The sequence below is a fragment of the Macaca thibetana genome, chromosome 19 (genome assembly GCF_024542745.1).
Source record: "Macaca thibetana thibetana isolate TM-01 chromosome 19, ASM2454274v1, whole genome shotgun sequence".
Lineage (NCBI taxonomy): Eukaryota > Metazoa > Chordata > Mammalia > Primates > Cercopithecidae > Macaca > Macaca thibetana.
Genome location: NC_065596.1, coordinates 36,205,434 through 36,220,949, shown reverse-complemented (window position 1 = coordinate 36,220,949; position 15,516 = coordinate 36,205,434). Strand labels below are relative to the sequence as shown.

At 48.9% G+C, this 15,516-nt stretch overlaps 2 protein-coding genes across 2 annotated transcripts in view; both read left to right on the top strand.

Moving 5' to 3' along the window:
* NLRP9 (NLR family pyrin domain containing 9) overlaps nucleotides 1-10,186 on the top strand; it is a 33,705-nt gene extending 23,519 nt beyond the window's left edge. The window contains exons 5-9 of the mRNA XM_050771871.1: nucleotides 1,667-1,837; nucleotides 4,388-4,558; nucleotides 5,297-5,467; nucleotides 6,833-7,003; nucleotides 10,054-10,186. Coding sequence (XP_050627828.1) covers nucleotides 1,667-1,837; nucleotides 4,388-4,558; nucleotides 5,297-5,467; nucleotides 6,833-7,003; nucleotides 10,054-10,186 — 817 coding nt within the window. The remainder of the gene's footprint in view (nucleotides 1-1,666; nucleotides 1,838-4,387; nucleotides 4,559-5,296; nucleotides 5,468-6,832; nucleotides 7,004-10,053) is intronic.
* The window catches only part of FIZ1 (FLT3 interacting zinc finger 1), a 255,628-nt gene that overhangs the window by 125,042 nt on the left and 115,070 nt on the right, over nucleotides 1-15,516 (top strand). The gene's annotated exons all lie outside the window — the stretch shown is intronic.

The window sequence follows — 15,516 nt, the reverse complement described above, 5'->3', positions numbered from 1 at the left end:
CCGGGCTGGAGTGCAGTGGCCGGATCTCAGCTCACTGCAAGCTCCGCCTCCCGGGTTCCCGCCATTCTCCTGCCTCAGCCTCCCGAGTAGCTGGGACTACAGGCGCCGCCACCTCGCCCGGCTAGGTTTTTGTATTTTTTAGTAGAGACGGGGTTTCACCGTGTTAGCCAGGATGGTCTCGATCTCCTGACCTCGTGATCCGCCCGTCTCGGCCTCCCAAAGTGCTGGGATTACAGGCTTGAGCCACCGCGCCCGGCCTTCTTAAGTCTTCCTTTTCTACTTAGACACAGTGACAATCTGACCTCTCTCTTTCTTTTCCCCACGCGAGGACAGGAGCATCTGTCCCTGTGGAGCTGGGGTGTGGCGTGTGGACGTGTTTGCCAACCTGGGCGCTCTCTGAACTATATCCTTTTAGGATTTTTATGGAGGCTTCATCACGCAGGCATAATCGATGATCAGCTCTGTGTCTAACCCCTCTGGGGAGTGTCCGGTTTGGGTTAAGTTTTAGGACGCCCACTTAGTGGCTGCGGAAGAGCTGCCCGATATGGGGGGTGAGCTGCCCTCCCACCTCTGGTCACAGAAGCGTGTTGCACTGAGTGTGTGAAAGTAGGAAAAAAACAGTTTGGTTTTTCCTATTTCTTAAAGTGCTCTTGACAGAGAGTCAGATTAATTGAGTTCTGGATACTCCTTTGTTGCAGAGTCTGTCCTGTTCGCTGAAGGATGTTCAACAGCATCCCTGGCGGCCTCCATTGTGACAGCCAGTAATATACCCAGACATTTCCACGTGTCTCCCTCAGGGCAGATCACCCCAGGCGGTGAAAAGCATGGGCTTAGACGTTTTTTCCTAACTTCAGTGCAAAGCCACGGGATGAATGAGGGAGTCATGTCATTCACATTTGCACTTTTTAAAAGTTTGTAATGTGGCCGGGCGTGGTGGCTCATCCCTGTAATCCCAGGACTTTGGGAGGCCGAGGTAGGCAGATCTCTTGAGGTCAGGAGTTCGAGAACAGCCTGGCCAACATGGTGAAACCCCGTCTCTACTAAAACTACGAATGAGCCGGGCGTGATGGCAGGCGCCTGTAATCCCAGCTACTTGGGGGGCTAAGGCAGGAGAATCATTTGAATCTGGGAGGTGGAGGTTGCAGTGAGCCGAGATCGTACCACCGCACTCCTGTCTGGGTAACAGAGTGAGATTCCTTCTCTTTTTTTTTTTTTTTTTTTTTTTTGAGATGGAGTCTTGCTTTGTCACCCAGGCTGGAATGCAGTGGCCGGATCTCAGCTCACTGCAAGCTCCGCCTCCCAGGTTCCTGCCATTCTCCTGCCTCAGCCTCCCGAGTAGCTGGGACTACAGGCGCCCGCCACCTCGCCCGGCTAATTTTTTGCATTTTTAGTAGAGACGGGGTTTCACCGTGTTAGCCAGGATGGTCTCGATCTCCTGACCTCATGATCCGCCCGTCTCGGCCTCCCAAAGTGCTGGGATTACAGGCTTGAGCCACCGCGCCCGGCCGAGATTCCTTCTCAAAAAAAAAAAAAAAAAAGTCTGTAATGTAGATAATGGATTGGCAGGTGCAAGATTAGAATCAGAGGTGTCATTTGGTCTGTGGCTGATCTTTGATGAGCGATTGAAAGCTTTGGTTCCATCTCATGGTGTGTGTCTCACATGTAGACTGGGAAAGTGTGACATTTCCAGTGAAGACTGTGAGGACGTCGCCTCTGTCCTGGCCTGCAACAGCACGCTGAAACACCTCTCCTTGGTAGAAAATTCCTTGAGGGACGAAGGAATGATGTTGCTATGTGAAGCCCTGAAGCACCCACACTGTGCCCTGGAGACGCTGATGTAAGTTGGCCTGCGGAAAGCAGGTTCGGAGGAGCTTTCCGAAGCGTGTGCCTAGATCCAGCCATTATCAAAGCAATGCAGTGCTCACTGAGGGCCGCGGCACAATGTGGAATCCATAGCTCGACCTGAGTTCCTTTTCCATGCCTCAGGTGCTCATCAGTAAAATGGAGCTGGCTGGGCCTGGTGGCTCATGCCTGTAATCCCAGCACTTTGGGAGGCTGAGGTGGGTGGATCACCTGAGCTCAGGAGTTCGAGACCAGCCTGGCCAACATGGTGAAACCCCGTCTCTACTAAAAATAGAAAAATCAACCGTGTGTAAAATTTAGCTGGGACGCATGCCTGTAATCCCAGCACTTTGGGAGGTTGAGGCAGGAGAATCGCTTGAACCTGGGAGGTGGAGGTTGCAGTGAGCCAAGATTGTGCCACTGCACTCCAGTCTGGGAGACAGAGCAAGACTCTATCTCAAAAAAGAAAAAGAAAAAAAAATTAAAATATTTTAAAAATGCATATATTTAAGCCATACAATGTGATGTTCTAATATATACATACACTGTAAAATGATTACTACAATCAAGCTAATTAACAGATCCATCACCTCATAGAGTTACCATTTTGGAGGATGTGAGGACATTTAAAATCAACTCTCAGCAAAGGATACAGTACATTGTGATTAAATAATTTTTTTTTTTTGAGACAGCGTCTTGCTCTGTTGCCCAGGCTGGAGTGCAGTGGCGTGATCTCAGCTCACTGTAAGCCCCGCCTCCCGGGTTCACGTCATTCTCCTGCCTCAGCCTCCCAAGTAGCTGAGACTACAGGCGCCCGCTACCACGCCTGGCTAATTTTTTGTATTTTTAGTAGGGACAGGGTTTCACCGTGTTAGCCAGGATGGTCTCGATCTCCTGACCTCGTGATCCTCCCGTCTCGGACTCCCAGTGTGCTGAGATTACAGGCGTGAGCCACCGCGCCAGGCCAATTAAATAATTTTTAAAACAAAAATTATTTGATATACATATCCATAGTAAAAGGTTGACTGTTGTCAAGGAATTAACATACTTATCCTCTGACATAGCTGATCCATTTTATTTTTTGTGGCTCGAGCATCTAAAACCTATTCTTTTAACAAAACCTTAAATATGTATATTAAACAACAAATCAAAAATTATTCTACATGGGATATTGTCCAGTACATTCCATTAAGCCATATGTATACTCTGTTGCAAAGAATGGGTGACTTTTGCCCTAGGTCTTCCAGCTGGTGATGATCTGACTTGGAACTGGAATCTGAGATTGTTTGTTGGGACACTATATTCCACATTCTTCCTTCTGTATGTCCGTAGGTGTTACAAGTTTTAATCCCCTTCTTTTATCGTCTTTTTTTTTTTTTTGAGACATAGTTTCGCTCTTGCCGCCCAGACTGAAGTGCAATGGTGCGATCTCAGCTCACTGCAACCTCCACCTCCCGGGTTCAAGCGATTCTCCTGCCTCAGCCTCCCGAGTAGCTGGGATTACAGGCGTCCGCCACCGTGCCCGGCTAATTTTGTACTTTTAGTAGAGACGGGGTTTCATCATGTGGGTCAGGCTGGTCTCAAACTCCTGGTCTCAGGTGATCCACCTGTCTTGCTCTCCCAAAGTGCTAGGATGACAGGTGTGAGGCACCTCACCCAGCTCCTTATTTTCTTGAGTGACAGCAGAGTTCAAGGAACATCTGGAAAGGTTTTGCCTGTGACAAAGAGAATATGGTAACATTACCACAGGAAGCTTTAGTGGGCTGGGAGACGGTGTATGTCTCTCCAGGTGGACGAGCGGCTGTTCAGTGGGCCGGGAGACAGTGTTCCTCCAGGTGGACGAGCGGCTGTTCGGTGGGCTGGAGACGGTGTTCCTCCAGGTGGACGAGCGGCTGTTCAGTGGGCTGGGAGACGGTGTGTCTCTCCGGGTGGACAAGCGGCTATTCTGTGGGCTGGAGACGGTGTGTCTCTCCGGGTGGACAAGCGGCTGTTCTGTGGGCTGGGAGACGGTGTGTCTCTCCAGGTGGACGAGCGGCTGTTCTGTGGGCTGGGAGACGGTGTGTGTCTCCAGGTGGACGAGCGGCTGTTCAGTGGGCTGGGAGACGGTGTGTCTCTCCAGGTGGACGAGCGGCTGTTCAGTGGGCTGGGAGATGGTGTTCCTCCAGGTGGACGAGCGGCTGTTCTGTGGGCTGGGAGACGGTGTGTCTCTCCAGGTGGACGAGCGGCTGTTCTGTGGGCTGGGAGACGGTGTGTCTCTCCAGGTGGACGAGCGGCTGTTCTGTGGGCTGGAGACGGTGTGTGTCTCCAGGTGGACGAGCGGCTGTTCGGTGGGCTGGGAGACGGTGTGTCTCTCCAGGTGGACGAGCGGCTGTTCTGTGGGCTGGAGACGGTGTGTCTCTCCAGGTGGACAAGCGGCTGTTCTGTGGGCTGGAGACGGTGTTCCTCCAGGTGGACGAGCGGCTGTTCGGTGGGCTGGAGACGGTGTGTGTCTCCGGGTGGACGAGCGGCTGTTCTGTGGGCTGGGAGACGGTGTGTTTCTTTGCAGGTTGATGTACTGCTGTCTCACCTGTGTCTCCTGTGACTCCATCTCCCAAGTCCTCTTGTGCAGTAAGTCCCTGTCCCTCCTCGATCTGAGCTCAAACGCCCTGGAAGATAATGGAGTGGCGTCTCTCTGTGGAGCGCTGAAGCACCCGGCCTGCAGCATACAGGAGCTGTGGTAGGACCGGCTGTGATTTGCTTTACTGTCCTCCCCCACCCCCTGTCCCCCCTCCCCCCTCCCCCTCTTCCCTCCTTCTCCCCTCCTCCTTCCTCCCTCCTCCTTCCTCCCTCTTCCTCCTCTATCCCCTCCTCCCTCCTCCTCTGTCCCCTCCTCCTCCCCTCCTCCTCCCCTCCTCCTCCTCCTCTCTCCTCCTCCCCTCCTCCTCCTCCTCCCCTCTCCCCTCCCTCCTCCCCTCTCCCCTCCTCCTCCTCCTTTCTCCCCCTCCTCTTCCTCCTCTCTCCCCCTCCTCCTCCCCTCTCTTCCCCTCCTCCTCCTCCTCCTCCTCTCTCCTCCTCCTCCTCCTCCTCTCTCCCCATCCTCCTCCCCTCTCCCCCCTCCCTCCTCCTCCTCCTCTCCCTTCCTCCCTCCTACCTTTTCTTTCCCCTTCCCTCCCCTCTTCCCCTCGTCCCTTACCTCTTTCATCCTCCTCCCCCCTGCCCTCACTTCCATCCCCTCTTCCCCTCTCTTCCTCCCCCTTCCTCCCCCATTCTTCCCCCATCCCCTGTCCTCCCTTCTCCTCCCTGGTTCCTCACTCCTCTTCCTCTTGCCCTTCCCCACCCTCCTCATCATCTCAGCAGTACTTGGGTATTTCTTGTATCACATGAAAAAATGAAAATCAGGTGGAGCCTCGTGACTGGCCTCATAAGCACACACGTGTGTGTGTGTGTGTGTGTGTGTCTGTGTTTCCTCCCCCAGGTTGATGGGTTGTTTCCTTACTTCCGATTCCTGTAAGGACATTGCTACTGTTCTTATTTGCAATGAAAAACTAAAGACCCTGAAACTTGGGCATAATGAAATAGGAGATGCTGGTGTCAGACAGTTATGTGCAGCTTTGAAGCATCCTAACTGTAAATTAGAGCAACTTGGGTGAGTATCTACCAATCATCATTGTAGGAAAATGTATCTATTTCAAGAATAGGAAGAGCCGGAGGGTCAATAGGATGGAAGGGAGGCAGGTTTTTTTTTTTTTTTTTTTTTTGAGACGGAGTCTGGCTCTGTCGCCCAGGCTGGAGTGCAGTGGCACGATCTCTGCTCACTGCAAGCTCCGCCTCCCGGGTTCACACCATTCTCCTGCCTCAGCCTCCCGAGTAGCTGGGACTACAGGCGCCCACCACCACGCCCAGCTAATTTTTTGTATTTTTAGTAGAGACGGGGTTTCACCAGGTTAGCCAGGATGGTCTGGATCTCCTGACCTCGTGATCCGCCCATCTCGGCCTCCCAAAGTGCTGGGATTACAGGCGTGAGCCACCGCGCCCGGCCTTGGAATTCTTGCTGTTTGAAACTGGAGAGTTATTTGCCTTGGGGGCCATCCTGTGCATCATAGGATCTTCAGCAGCACCCTGCACACTATCCTCCAGTTGCCAGCAGCACCCCTCAGTTGGGATAAATGTCACTAGATGTACGTGCCCTGGAGCGCAATCACCCTGGCTGAGAAACGCTGGTCTAGACGGCAGAGTCTCCTGCCGGGAGGCGTGTAATTTGTCAAACAATTACATGCGCTTGTGAGGCTGCAAGGATGTGTGTCTGCATCCTGGTTTCTCGGTATTGACACGAGGGGCATTTTAGCCCAATTCATTCTGTGTTTTTGGGGCGGCTGTCCCATGCTTCCTGGGGTGTTGAGCAGCATCCCTGGTTCCCAGCCACTAGATGAGGACAGAAAAACGAGGGAGGAGAGGGGAGAATGGGGGAGGAAGGGGGAGGAGGAGAGGGGAAGAGGGGATGGAAGTGCGGGCAGGAGAGGAAGAGAGGGTGAAAGAGGTAAGCGACGAGGGGAAGAGGGGAAGAAGAGGTAGGAGCACCTTCTCTCCTGGAGTGGTAGACCAAAAATGTCTCCGGACACTACCAGGATCCTCCGGTGGGCAAAAATTACACACCTCCCAGCAGGAAACTCTGCCGTGTAGACCAGCATTTCTCAGCCAGGGCAGCTGTGCTCCTGGGGAAAAATCATGCCTGCCTGAAAGCCACCAACACACAGGTACACACATCAGACATATACATATGTGTGTACGAATGTGGATAGATACGTGCATATCCACACGTCTATCTATATCTATGTATACATCATCTGTCATTTATCTATTTGTCCATCTGTCCCCTATCCTCTGTCCTCTGCCTACTATCATCCTGTCTATCGGTATTAGGGGGTGATAAGTAGTTGGTAAGTAACAATGGCGTGCCCTCCAGCCTGCCCCAAGCCAGACTGGATTCTCTGGTGTGTTTCTCTTTCTGCAGTCTGCAAACATGTCCGATCACCCGTGCCTGCTGTGGTGACCTCGCCGCGGCACTCGTTGCCTGCAAAACACTGAGGAGCCTGAACCTCGACTGGATTATCTTGGAACCTGATGCAGTGGCGGTGCTGTGTGAGGCACTGAGCCACCCGGACTGTGCCCTGCAGATGCTGGGGTGAGTGACTTCAGAACGAGCTTAGTTCGCTGGCCGTTTGCTCAACTGCGACTTGACGGATGTCAGGCTGGAGGGTCGTTTGTGGTGGGGGCCTGTCCTGGGCCCCTGTGGACATTGTAAAATGTCATTGTAAAATGTAAAAACCGTTGACATTGTAAGATGTCACGCAGCGTTCTCGGCCTTTCTCATGAGTTGCCGGTAGCGCTTCCCTCAGTTGTGACAATCAAAAGAGCTCCGGAAATTGTCAAAAGTCCCCCGGAGACACAGTTGCACCAGCTGAGAACCATTGCTCTATTAAAACATGTTCTACTGACGTTGGCCATAAATATGCAACCCCGGCTCAGACTTGGGAAGCGGTTCTGGGACGGGCTGAGCAGGGTCTGGATTCAGAAATACACTGGCTAAACGGCAGCAGTGAACGTTGTTCTGAAAATTAGGTTTGCCTTTGGAGTTGTACCTATTTGAAACCTGTAGGATGAATTTTTTAAGTTAATTTTTCCTTCTGATTTTATCTTAATTTTTAAAAGTTTTTTTTATTTTTTAAAAAATGGCAGGATCTAAATGGAAGAAGTTGAATATTGATAATGGTTCAAGTTGGTGATGAGTACATGAATTCATTGTACTAGTGTCTCTGAGAAAAGTTCACAATCTGTTAAGTTTATTTTTTTTTTGTTTTTTGTTTTTTTGTATTATTGAGGCGGCATCTTGCTTTGTCACCCAGGCTGGAGTGCAGTGGCATGATCTCGGCTCACTGCAACCCCCGCCTCCCAGGCTCAAGCAATTCTCGTGCCTCAGTCTCCGGAGTAACTAGGACTACAGGCGCTCACCACCATGCTAGGCTAATTTTTGTATTTTTAGTAGAGACAGGATTTCACCATGTTGACCAGGCTGGTCTCGAACTCCCGACCTCAGGTGATCCACCCGCCTCAGCCTCCCAAAGTGCTGGGATTACAGGCGTGAGCCACCACGCCTGGCAGAGACGGTAACTTGTAAAGGAAAGAGGTTTAATTGGCTCGTGCGTGTGCAGGCTGTACGGGAAGCATAACGGCTTCTGCTTCTGAGGTGGCCTCAGGAAACTCTGAATCATGGCGGAATGTGAAGGAGAAATAGGCACGTCTTTGGTGGCGGGCGCAGGAGGAAAGGAAGCAGGGGGGATGCCACACACTTCTAAACAACCAGATCTTGTGAGAACTCACTCATGAGACCAGCACCAAAGGGATGGTGCTTAACCATTCACGAAGGATCCACCCCCACGATCCAGTCACCTCCCACCAGGCCCCACTTCCAACAGGGGGGATTACAATTAAACATGAGATTTGGGTGGGGACACAGCTCCAACCAAACCATATCATGAATATCTAGGGAGGACCCCAAGTGAAGGGGGCACAGCAAAACGCAAAGGCTGAGATGGTGCCAGGCCTTGTACCCTCCAGGGCTAGAAGGGGGTCCCGGGGAACTGTAGAGCAGAGAAGGGAAAAAATGAATTCAGAGAGGAGACAGAGACCCAGCGCCCATAGGGACAGGCCAGGCACTTAAGACCTGCATTATAAAATAACAATTATCTTATCTCCCTCCTCTTCAACCACCATCCCCACACCCAGAACATGTCATCTCCACAGTAGCGAGCATTCAGAGCAGTTATTTCTGGATAACTTTCTCATAGTGTCGCTGTAGCTGAAAGGAAACTTAGCCATCTTCCCTACCTCTGAAGATTTAAGGTAATAAACTCCTACTTCTCCTGTGTCTAAATGTCTATGAATTTTTGTGACCTGCTAATCCTCCTCAACTTCTTTTTATAATCGGAGATAAAAAGGCACATAACTATGAACACCAGGCAAGAAGGACGGACACGGGAGAGGGGAGAAGAAAACTGCAAATGTTAGTTATATTCTTTCAGGAGAGCCTATGTTCCAATCTTACCAATTATTTGTGAACTTATTTTTTTTATCTTCCTGATGCTGATAACATTTAGAAGTTATAAAGATTCAATGTATAAAGCAAGAAGGATAGCTGTTGAGGGAGTAGAAGCCAGGAAGTGGTGACCAATAAGCTAAGGGAAAAAATATCTCCAACAAGAAAGTGTAATTAACTGTATTCAGTGCTAACCAGTTAAGTAGGATAGAATGTATTTAATAAATTGATGTTATTGGTGACGACAAAAACCAGTTTTGTTGAGGTGGGTTCAGGGGACAATGACATGAAAGGAACTGAAAATAGCAAAAATAGACAAGAAGGTTTGAAATATTTATGGGTGTAGCATCTGCTTTAATTATTTCTTAGAAAATGGGTGGGTTGTAAATGGAAGAGGCTGAATATTGGTAATTGTAGAAGTTGGTGATGGGTACATGAATTCATTATACTAGTGTCTCTGAGAAAGTTCATAATATGTTAATTTTTTTTTTTTTTTTTTTTTTTTGAGACGGAGTCTCGCTCTGTCACCCAGGCTGGAGTGCAGTGGCGCGATCTCGGCTCACAGCAAGCTCCGCTTCCCGGGTTTACACCATTCTCCTGCCTCAGTCTCCCGAGTAGCTGGGACTACAGGCGCCTGCCACCTCACCTGGCTAGTTTTTTGTATTTTTTAGTAGAGACGGGGTTTCTCCATGTTAGCCAGGATGGTCTCGATCTCCTGACCTCGTGATCCGCCTATCTCGGCCTCCCAAAGTGCTGGGATTACAGGCTTGAGCCACCACGCCCGGCCAAGTTTTTTTTTTAAAGCACATTATAAGCAGCAATAAATGTGCCAGGGCATATGAACATCAGGTGAATGGAAGTTATCCTGTTTTTTTTTCTTTTTAACTTAAATTCATCTTTTTTGAATTAAATCTTAATTGATACATGCTGTATATGAAATTTCACTTTATGGTCTAAATCAGAGGCTTCCCATCCTATAGGAAAGATGCATGCTTGTTTTTCAAATTCAGTACAATTCTCCCAGTGATTTCTAGAAGAGAATAAAGAGGAGAGGAGAGGTAGACATCAAAATGTAGAGAGGCAATACTGTGTACAAATGAAAAAGAAAACAAAAAAAACACTATTTCTATTTTTCCCAGGCTGCACAAATCTGGCTTTGATGAAGAAACTCAGAAGATGCTGATGTCTGTGGAAGAAAAAATGCCCCACCTGACCATTTCACACGAACCCTGGATTGACGAGGAATACAAGATCAGGGGTGTGCTCCTCTGATGGGGAACACCCTGAAGTAGTCTTCTCACAAAAGCTTTCCTTGGCCACCGTGGGCCCTTCTCCTGGCACCTCTGTCCTGTAATTGTACATCATGGCAGCAGGGCTGTGATTTCAGGGCTACTCCCTGGGTGTTCTAACAATATGATTATGGAACGTGATTCAGTGTATGTGCTGACTGTCTTTGCCTTGGTCCTATATCCCCTTGTCTTTAGAAACCCCATCCTGCCTTGCGATATTTAGAAGAACAAGTACGTTAAACAAGTGTTAAACGCTCTGGAAAGCATGGCTTTATTTTCTTAATGGATGTCTGAGTGTGTAGGGGCATGCATTTGCAGGCACCACTATCCGGATACTTCTCACATAGAAGTGATGCTAGAATGTGTCTATAGATTGTATTGCTAGCATCCAGACTTTCTAGTTTGCCCAGATTTACATTTGATCAGTTTTCTTGTCCAATAAAAAAAGCATTTCCAAATCTCTACTTATCCTTTTATATATGACACTCCAATAGATGTTTCTAAAAATTCAGTATTATTCAAATGTTTCTATACTGTTTCTATTTTAAAATACAATATTAAACACTTCACTGCCATAATTAAACATTCCCTAGTTCCCTGCAGCAAATTGGTGATGCTTTATTGGCCTGGTCTAAAATTGTTACTACAAAATATAAATGTAAGGTGATACAGAAGCTGGATTATATAGTATCAGTTATTAGATTGAAATATAATCTCAGATTCTCCTGAGATTGTGAAATTGTGGACCTACCCCTGGATCTCTTGGCACACGCCTGGATTCTTTGGATACTTGGGAGGCTGAATTTTCCATAGTCTTTGATGTAGAGTGCTTGCACTTATTTGCTTAATTTTACTTCCAGGTTTTCCATATGTTTAAGCAATGATGAACTTTTTCGCCCAATTTTCTATTTGCTTTTGGCCTTTTTCTACAAAGAATGCTGGCATAGGCTGGGCGCAGTGGCTCACGCCTGTAATCCCAGCACTTTAGGAGGCCCAGGTGGGTGGATCATGAGGTCAGGAGTTCAAGACCAGCCTAACCAATATGGTAAAAGCCTGTCTCCACTAAAAATACAAAAATTAGCTAGACATGGTGGCATGCACCTGTAGTCCCAGCTATTTGGGAGGCTGAGGCAGGAGAATCACTTGAACCTGGGAGGCAGAGGTTGCAGTGAGCTGAGATTGCACTACTGTACTCCAGCCTGGAGCAGAGTGAGACTTCGTCTCAAAAAAAACAAAAAAACAAAAAAAAACTGGCATAATCTTCCTGTGTTTCCTTCCCCTACTACCAGCCCACGTGACCAGGAGTGCTGCTTCCATTCAGGAATAAAGGGGGAAAGCCTGGTGGTCCAAAGACAGACAAAGGAAGCAAGGCTGTGTGGACACATGGAAATATAAAAATATGAGTCTCCCAGCAGAGTCGTGTAGAGAGGAACTATGAGATCTGAGATGACATAGAAAAGCTTCAAATGGGATATCTTCCAGACTACTCAGACCTGGGGCAATAAGCAACCTTCACATAACCTTGAAGAGCGATGGAACTTCACGTCATGGAGAAGACCCGACTCCGGATCATATGCAGACGCTCTGTATTCAGGCTTCGAGTATCAGCGTGACTTTAGAAAACTGAAAGAGGGCTGGGCGCCGTGGCTCACGCCTGTAATCCTGACACTTTGGGAGGCCGAGGTGGGCGGATCACCTGAGGTCAGGAGTTCAAGACCCGCCTGGCTAACATGGTGATACACTGTTTCTACTAAAAATACAAAATCAGCTGGCCGTGGTGGTGGGTGCCCGTAGTCTCAGCTACTCAGGAGGCTGAGGCAGGAGAATGGCGTAAACCCGGGAGGCGGAGGTTGCAGTGAGCCGAGATCATGCCATTGCACTCCAGCCTGGGTGACAGAGCGAGACTCCGTCCCAAAAAGAAAAACAGCATTGAAGAAAATGCACAATTGTAAACAGAAAAGGGGAGCCCGGACCCAGTGTTGACTGCCCCTTCCACTCTGATGACACCGGTTCAGAACTTAGATTCTCCCACGGGAGCACAGAAAACTTCCTATGCCACTGGCTCAGCTGGTCTCCACCATCCTCTCACTAACTGCCGAAAGCTGTAACTCACCACCAGAAGGGGCTGGGGATACATTTTGTTCCTCACTGAAGATTCTCCAGACTCTCCCTGCTGACGATGTCATGGATTCTACAGATGGCATGATAATGCATCTCTGTGGGGAGATCAGCTCCAGGAACTCGCTCCTATAACTAGGGACTCAGGGGCCCCCGCTCCTCCTGACCGACACTTCCCTGCACAGAGCTCTGGAACCAAGAGGAACCAGGTGGGTGCTTCCTTATGTTCAGTCTCAGGGAAGACGACGGGACTTAGTGTCATCCCTCAAGAGAGGAACATAGAGCGGTGGCGGTGGAGTCATTTTGTCCAGAGCAGGTGATAGGCCTGCCCCACGCTGACATCCCGTTCATGCTCTGGCTGGACAGAGGCAGGTGGCAACCTGCAGGGGAGTGTCTCAGGTAGGACCACAGGTGAGGGTCACTGCAAATCCCTGAGTCCTAGAGAAAGAAGGACAGGGTCTCTTTGGAGTCTGAACCAAACCTTGGATGAACAGACCCACTGAACTCTGAACCATGAACGCAAGAGTCTGCTCATTTTCTCAGACCCAACAGATATAGCTTTGGGTGTGAATATGTGGCCAGGCACAGTGGCTCGCACCTGTAATCCCAGCACTTTGGGAGGCCGAGGTGGGCGGATCACCTGAGGTCAGGAGTTTGAGACCAGCCTGGCCAACATGGTGAAATCCTGTCTCTACTAAAAATACAAAAATTAGCCAGGCATGGTGGCGGGTGCCTGTAATCCCCTACTCGGGAGGCTGAGGCAGGAGAATCACTTGAACCTGGGAAGCAGAGGTTGCAGTGAGCCGAGATCCTGCCATTGCACTCCAGCCTGGGCAACAAGAGCAAAACTCCATCTCAAAAAAGTACAGATAATTAAAGTGCAGGATTTGTGTTAGAACTTAAATATTCTAATGCCAAAAACTAGGTCCAGTGACACACACATATATGTGTAAATGGAAATTTACAGAAAGAAATCATCTATGGTACATCATGGTGGGGTGTAGTAGAATAAGACTGTCTCATTATTTCTCCAAAGATTCTGGAGACACATTTCTGTGTGTGTGTGTGTGTGTGTTGTACACTCATACTTTTATCCAAGTTAATGAAAAAATCTATCCTCCTTTAACCTGATGCAGCAAGGACAGAGAGAAAAACTTAGAACTGTAGTTCTCAGATCTTATAAAACTGTAACTTTTCTTGTTTTTATTTTGAGACAGAGTCTCATTCCGTCACCCAGGCTGGAATGCAGTGGTGCAATCTTGGCTCACTGCAACCTCCGCCTCCTGGGTTCAAGTGATTCCCCTGCCTCAGCCTCCCAAGTAGCTGGGATTACAGGCACCCGCCGCCATACCCAGCTCATTTTTTTTTTGTATTTTTAGCAGAGATGGGGTTTCACCACATTGGCCAGGCTGGTCTTGAACTCCTGACCTCAAATGATCCACCCACCTCAGCCTCCCAAAGTGCTGGGATTACAGGCATGAGTCACCATGCCCGGCCAAGAGCTACTGATTTTTAAAGGTATTTTGTATTCACTCCCTCCTAGGAATAATGTTGAGTTCTCAAAAGTTGACATTTGTTCCTCTTGCAATTGTAATGTTACATGATCTTATGATTTGAGCAAGACTTTGCATTGTTCCCTTTTATCTTAAGTTACTGCATTCCTGTGACAGGATAATAACAATTCTAAATACCGCACACTGCACCCTGTCACTGTCTCCTTCTCAGGATAATAACAATTCTAAATATGGCACACTGTACCCTGTCACTGTCTCCTCCTCAGGATAATAACAATTCTAAATACCACACACTGTACCCTGTCACTGTCTCCTTCTCAGGATAGTAACAATTCTAAATACCACACACTGTACCCTGTCACTGTCTCCTTCTCAGGATAGTAACAATTCTAAATACCACACACTGTACCCTGTCACTGTCTCCTTCTCAGGATAATAACAATTCTAAATACCACACACTGTACCCTGTCACTGTCTCCTCAGGATAATATGAATTGTTTTCGTTTTTTTTTTTTTTGAGATGAGGTCTTGCTCTGTCGCCCAGGCTGGAGTGCAGTGGCGTGATCTTGGCTTACTGCAACCTCCGCCTTCCAGGTTGAAGCAATTCTCCTGCCTCAGCCTCCCGAGTAGCTGGGACTACAGGCGTGCGCTACTACGTCTGGCTTTTTTTTTTTTTTTTTTTTTTTTAGTAGAGATGGAGTTTCAGCATGTTGGCCAGACTGGTCTCCAACTCCTGACCTCAGGCAGTCCGCCCGCCTCAGGCTTCTGAAGTCCTGGGACTCCAGGCGTGAGCCACCATGCCCGGCCGGAAGCACTCCTATATGACCGTGCTCATGCCTGGAATCCCAGCACTTCAGGAGGCCGAGGCAGGAGGAATGCTTCAGCCCAGGAGTTCAGGACCAGCCTGGACAACATAGCAAGACCCCATCTCAGCCTCCCGAGTAGCTGGGACTACAGGCGCATGCCACTATGCATGACTAATTTTTGTATTTTTAGTAGAGACGGGGATTTTTAATAGAGATGGAGTTTCACCATGTTGGCCAGGCTGGTCTCGAACTCCTGACCTCAAGCGATACACCTGCCTCGGCCTCCCAAAGTGCTGGGATTACAGGCTCACGCCACTTCAGGAAATGTGTTGTAGTGACTCTGGATTCTGTATTGTTCTGAGAGGTTTTTTCATTTGTTTTCATTTTTGTCTGTTTCCGTAGGCAAAAAGTTGCCTGGACACGTTTACAAAACATACCTCCCTATCTCCCTGCAGTCAGCAGCTATTTGTATCTATGCTAAGTTCCTTCAAAGACTCCTAAGAGGTCTCCATGGACCTCTGAAGTTTAAGTCAATGACTGGGTCACAGCTTACTCAGAAAGCTCAAGCCAGTAAGGCTTCCAACCACCGCCACCCAGGCCGAGTGGCTTGAGTAGCACATTCACTGTGTGGCATAATTCCGTGTTTGCCCAGGCTTTTCATTTCTACTGGGCTCCCTGGGGCCTCCCACGTGTATGTGTAGAAGATCACTCAGTCAGAGATGCTTGGAAAGTGGATGATGTCTATTGTTCTATGGATTACTTGCAATGCTTATTTTCCTGGGAACAGAAATGAGGAAGTGGGGCCAGGCGGTCTCCTCTCTATTGTCTGTATTACAGAATGAAGGGAGCGGTGCTGGAGCCAGGGGGCCCAGGAG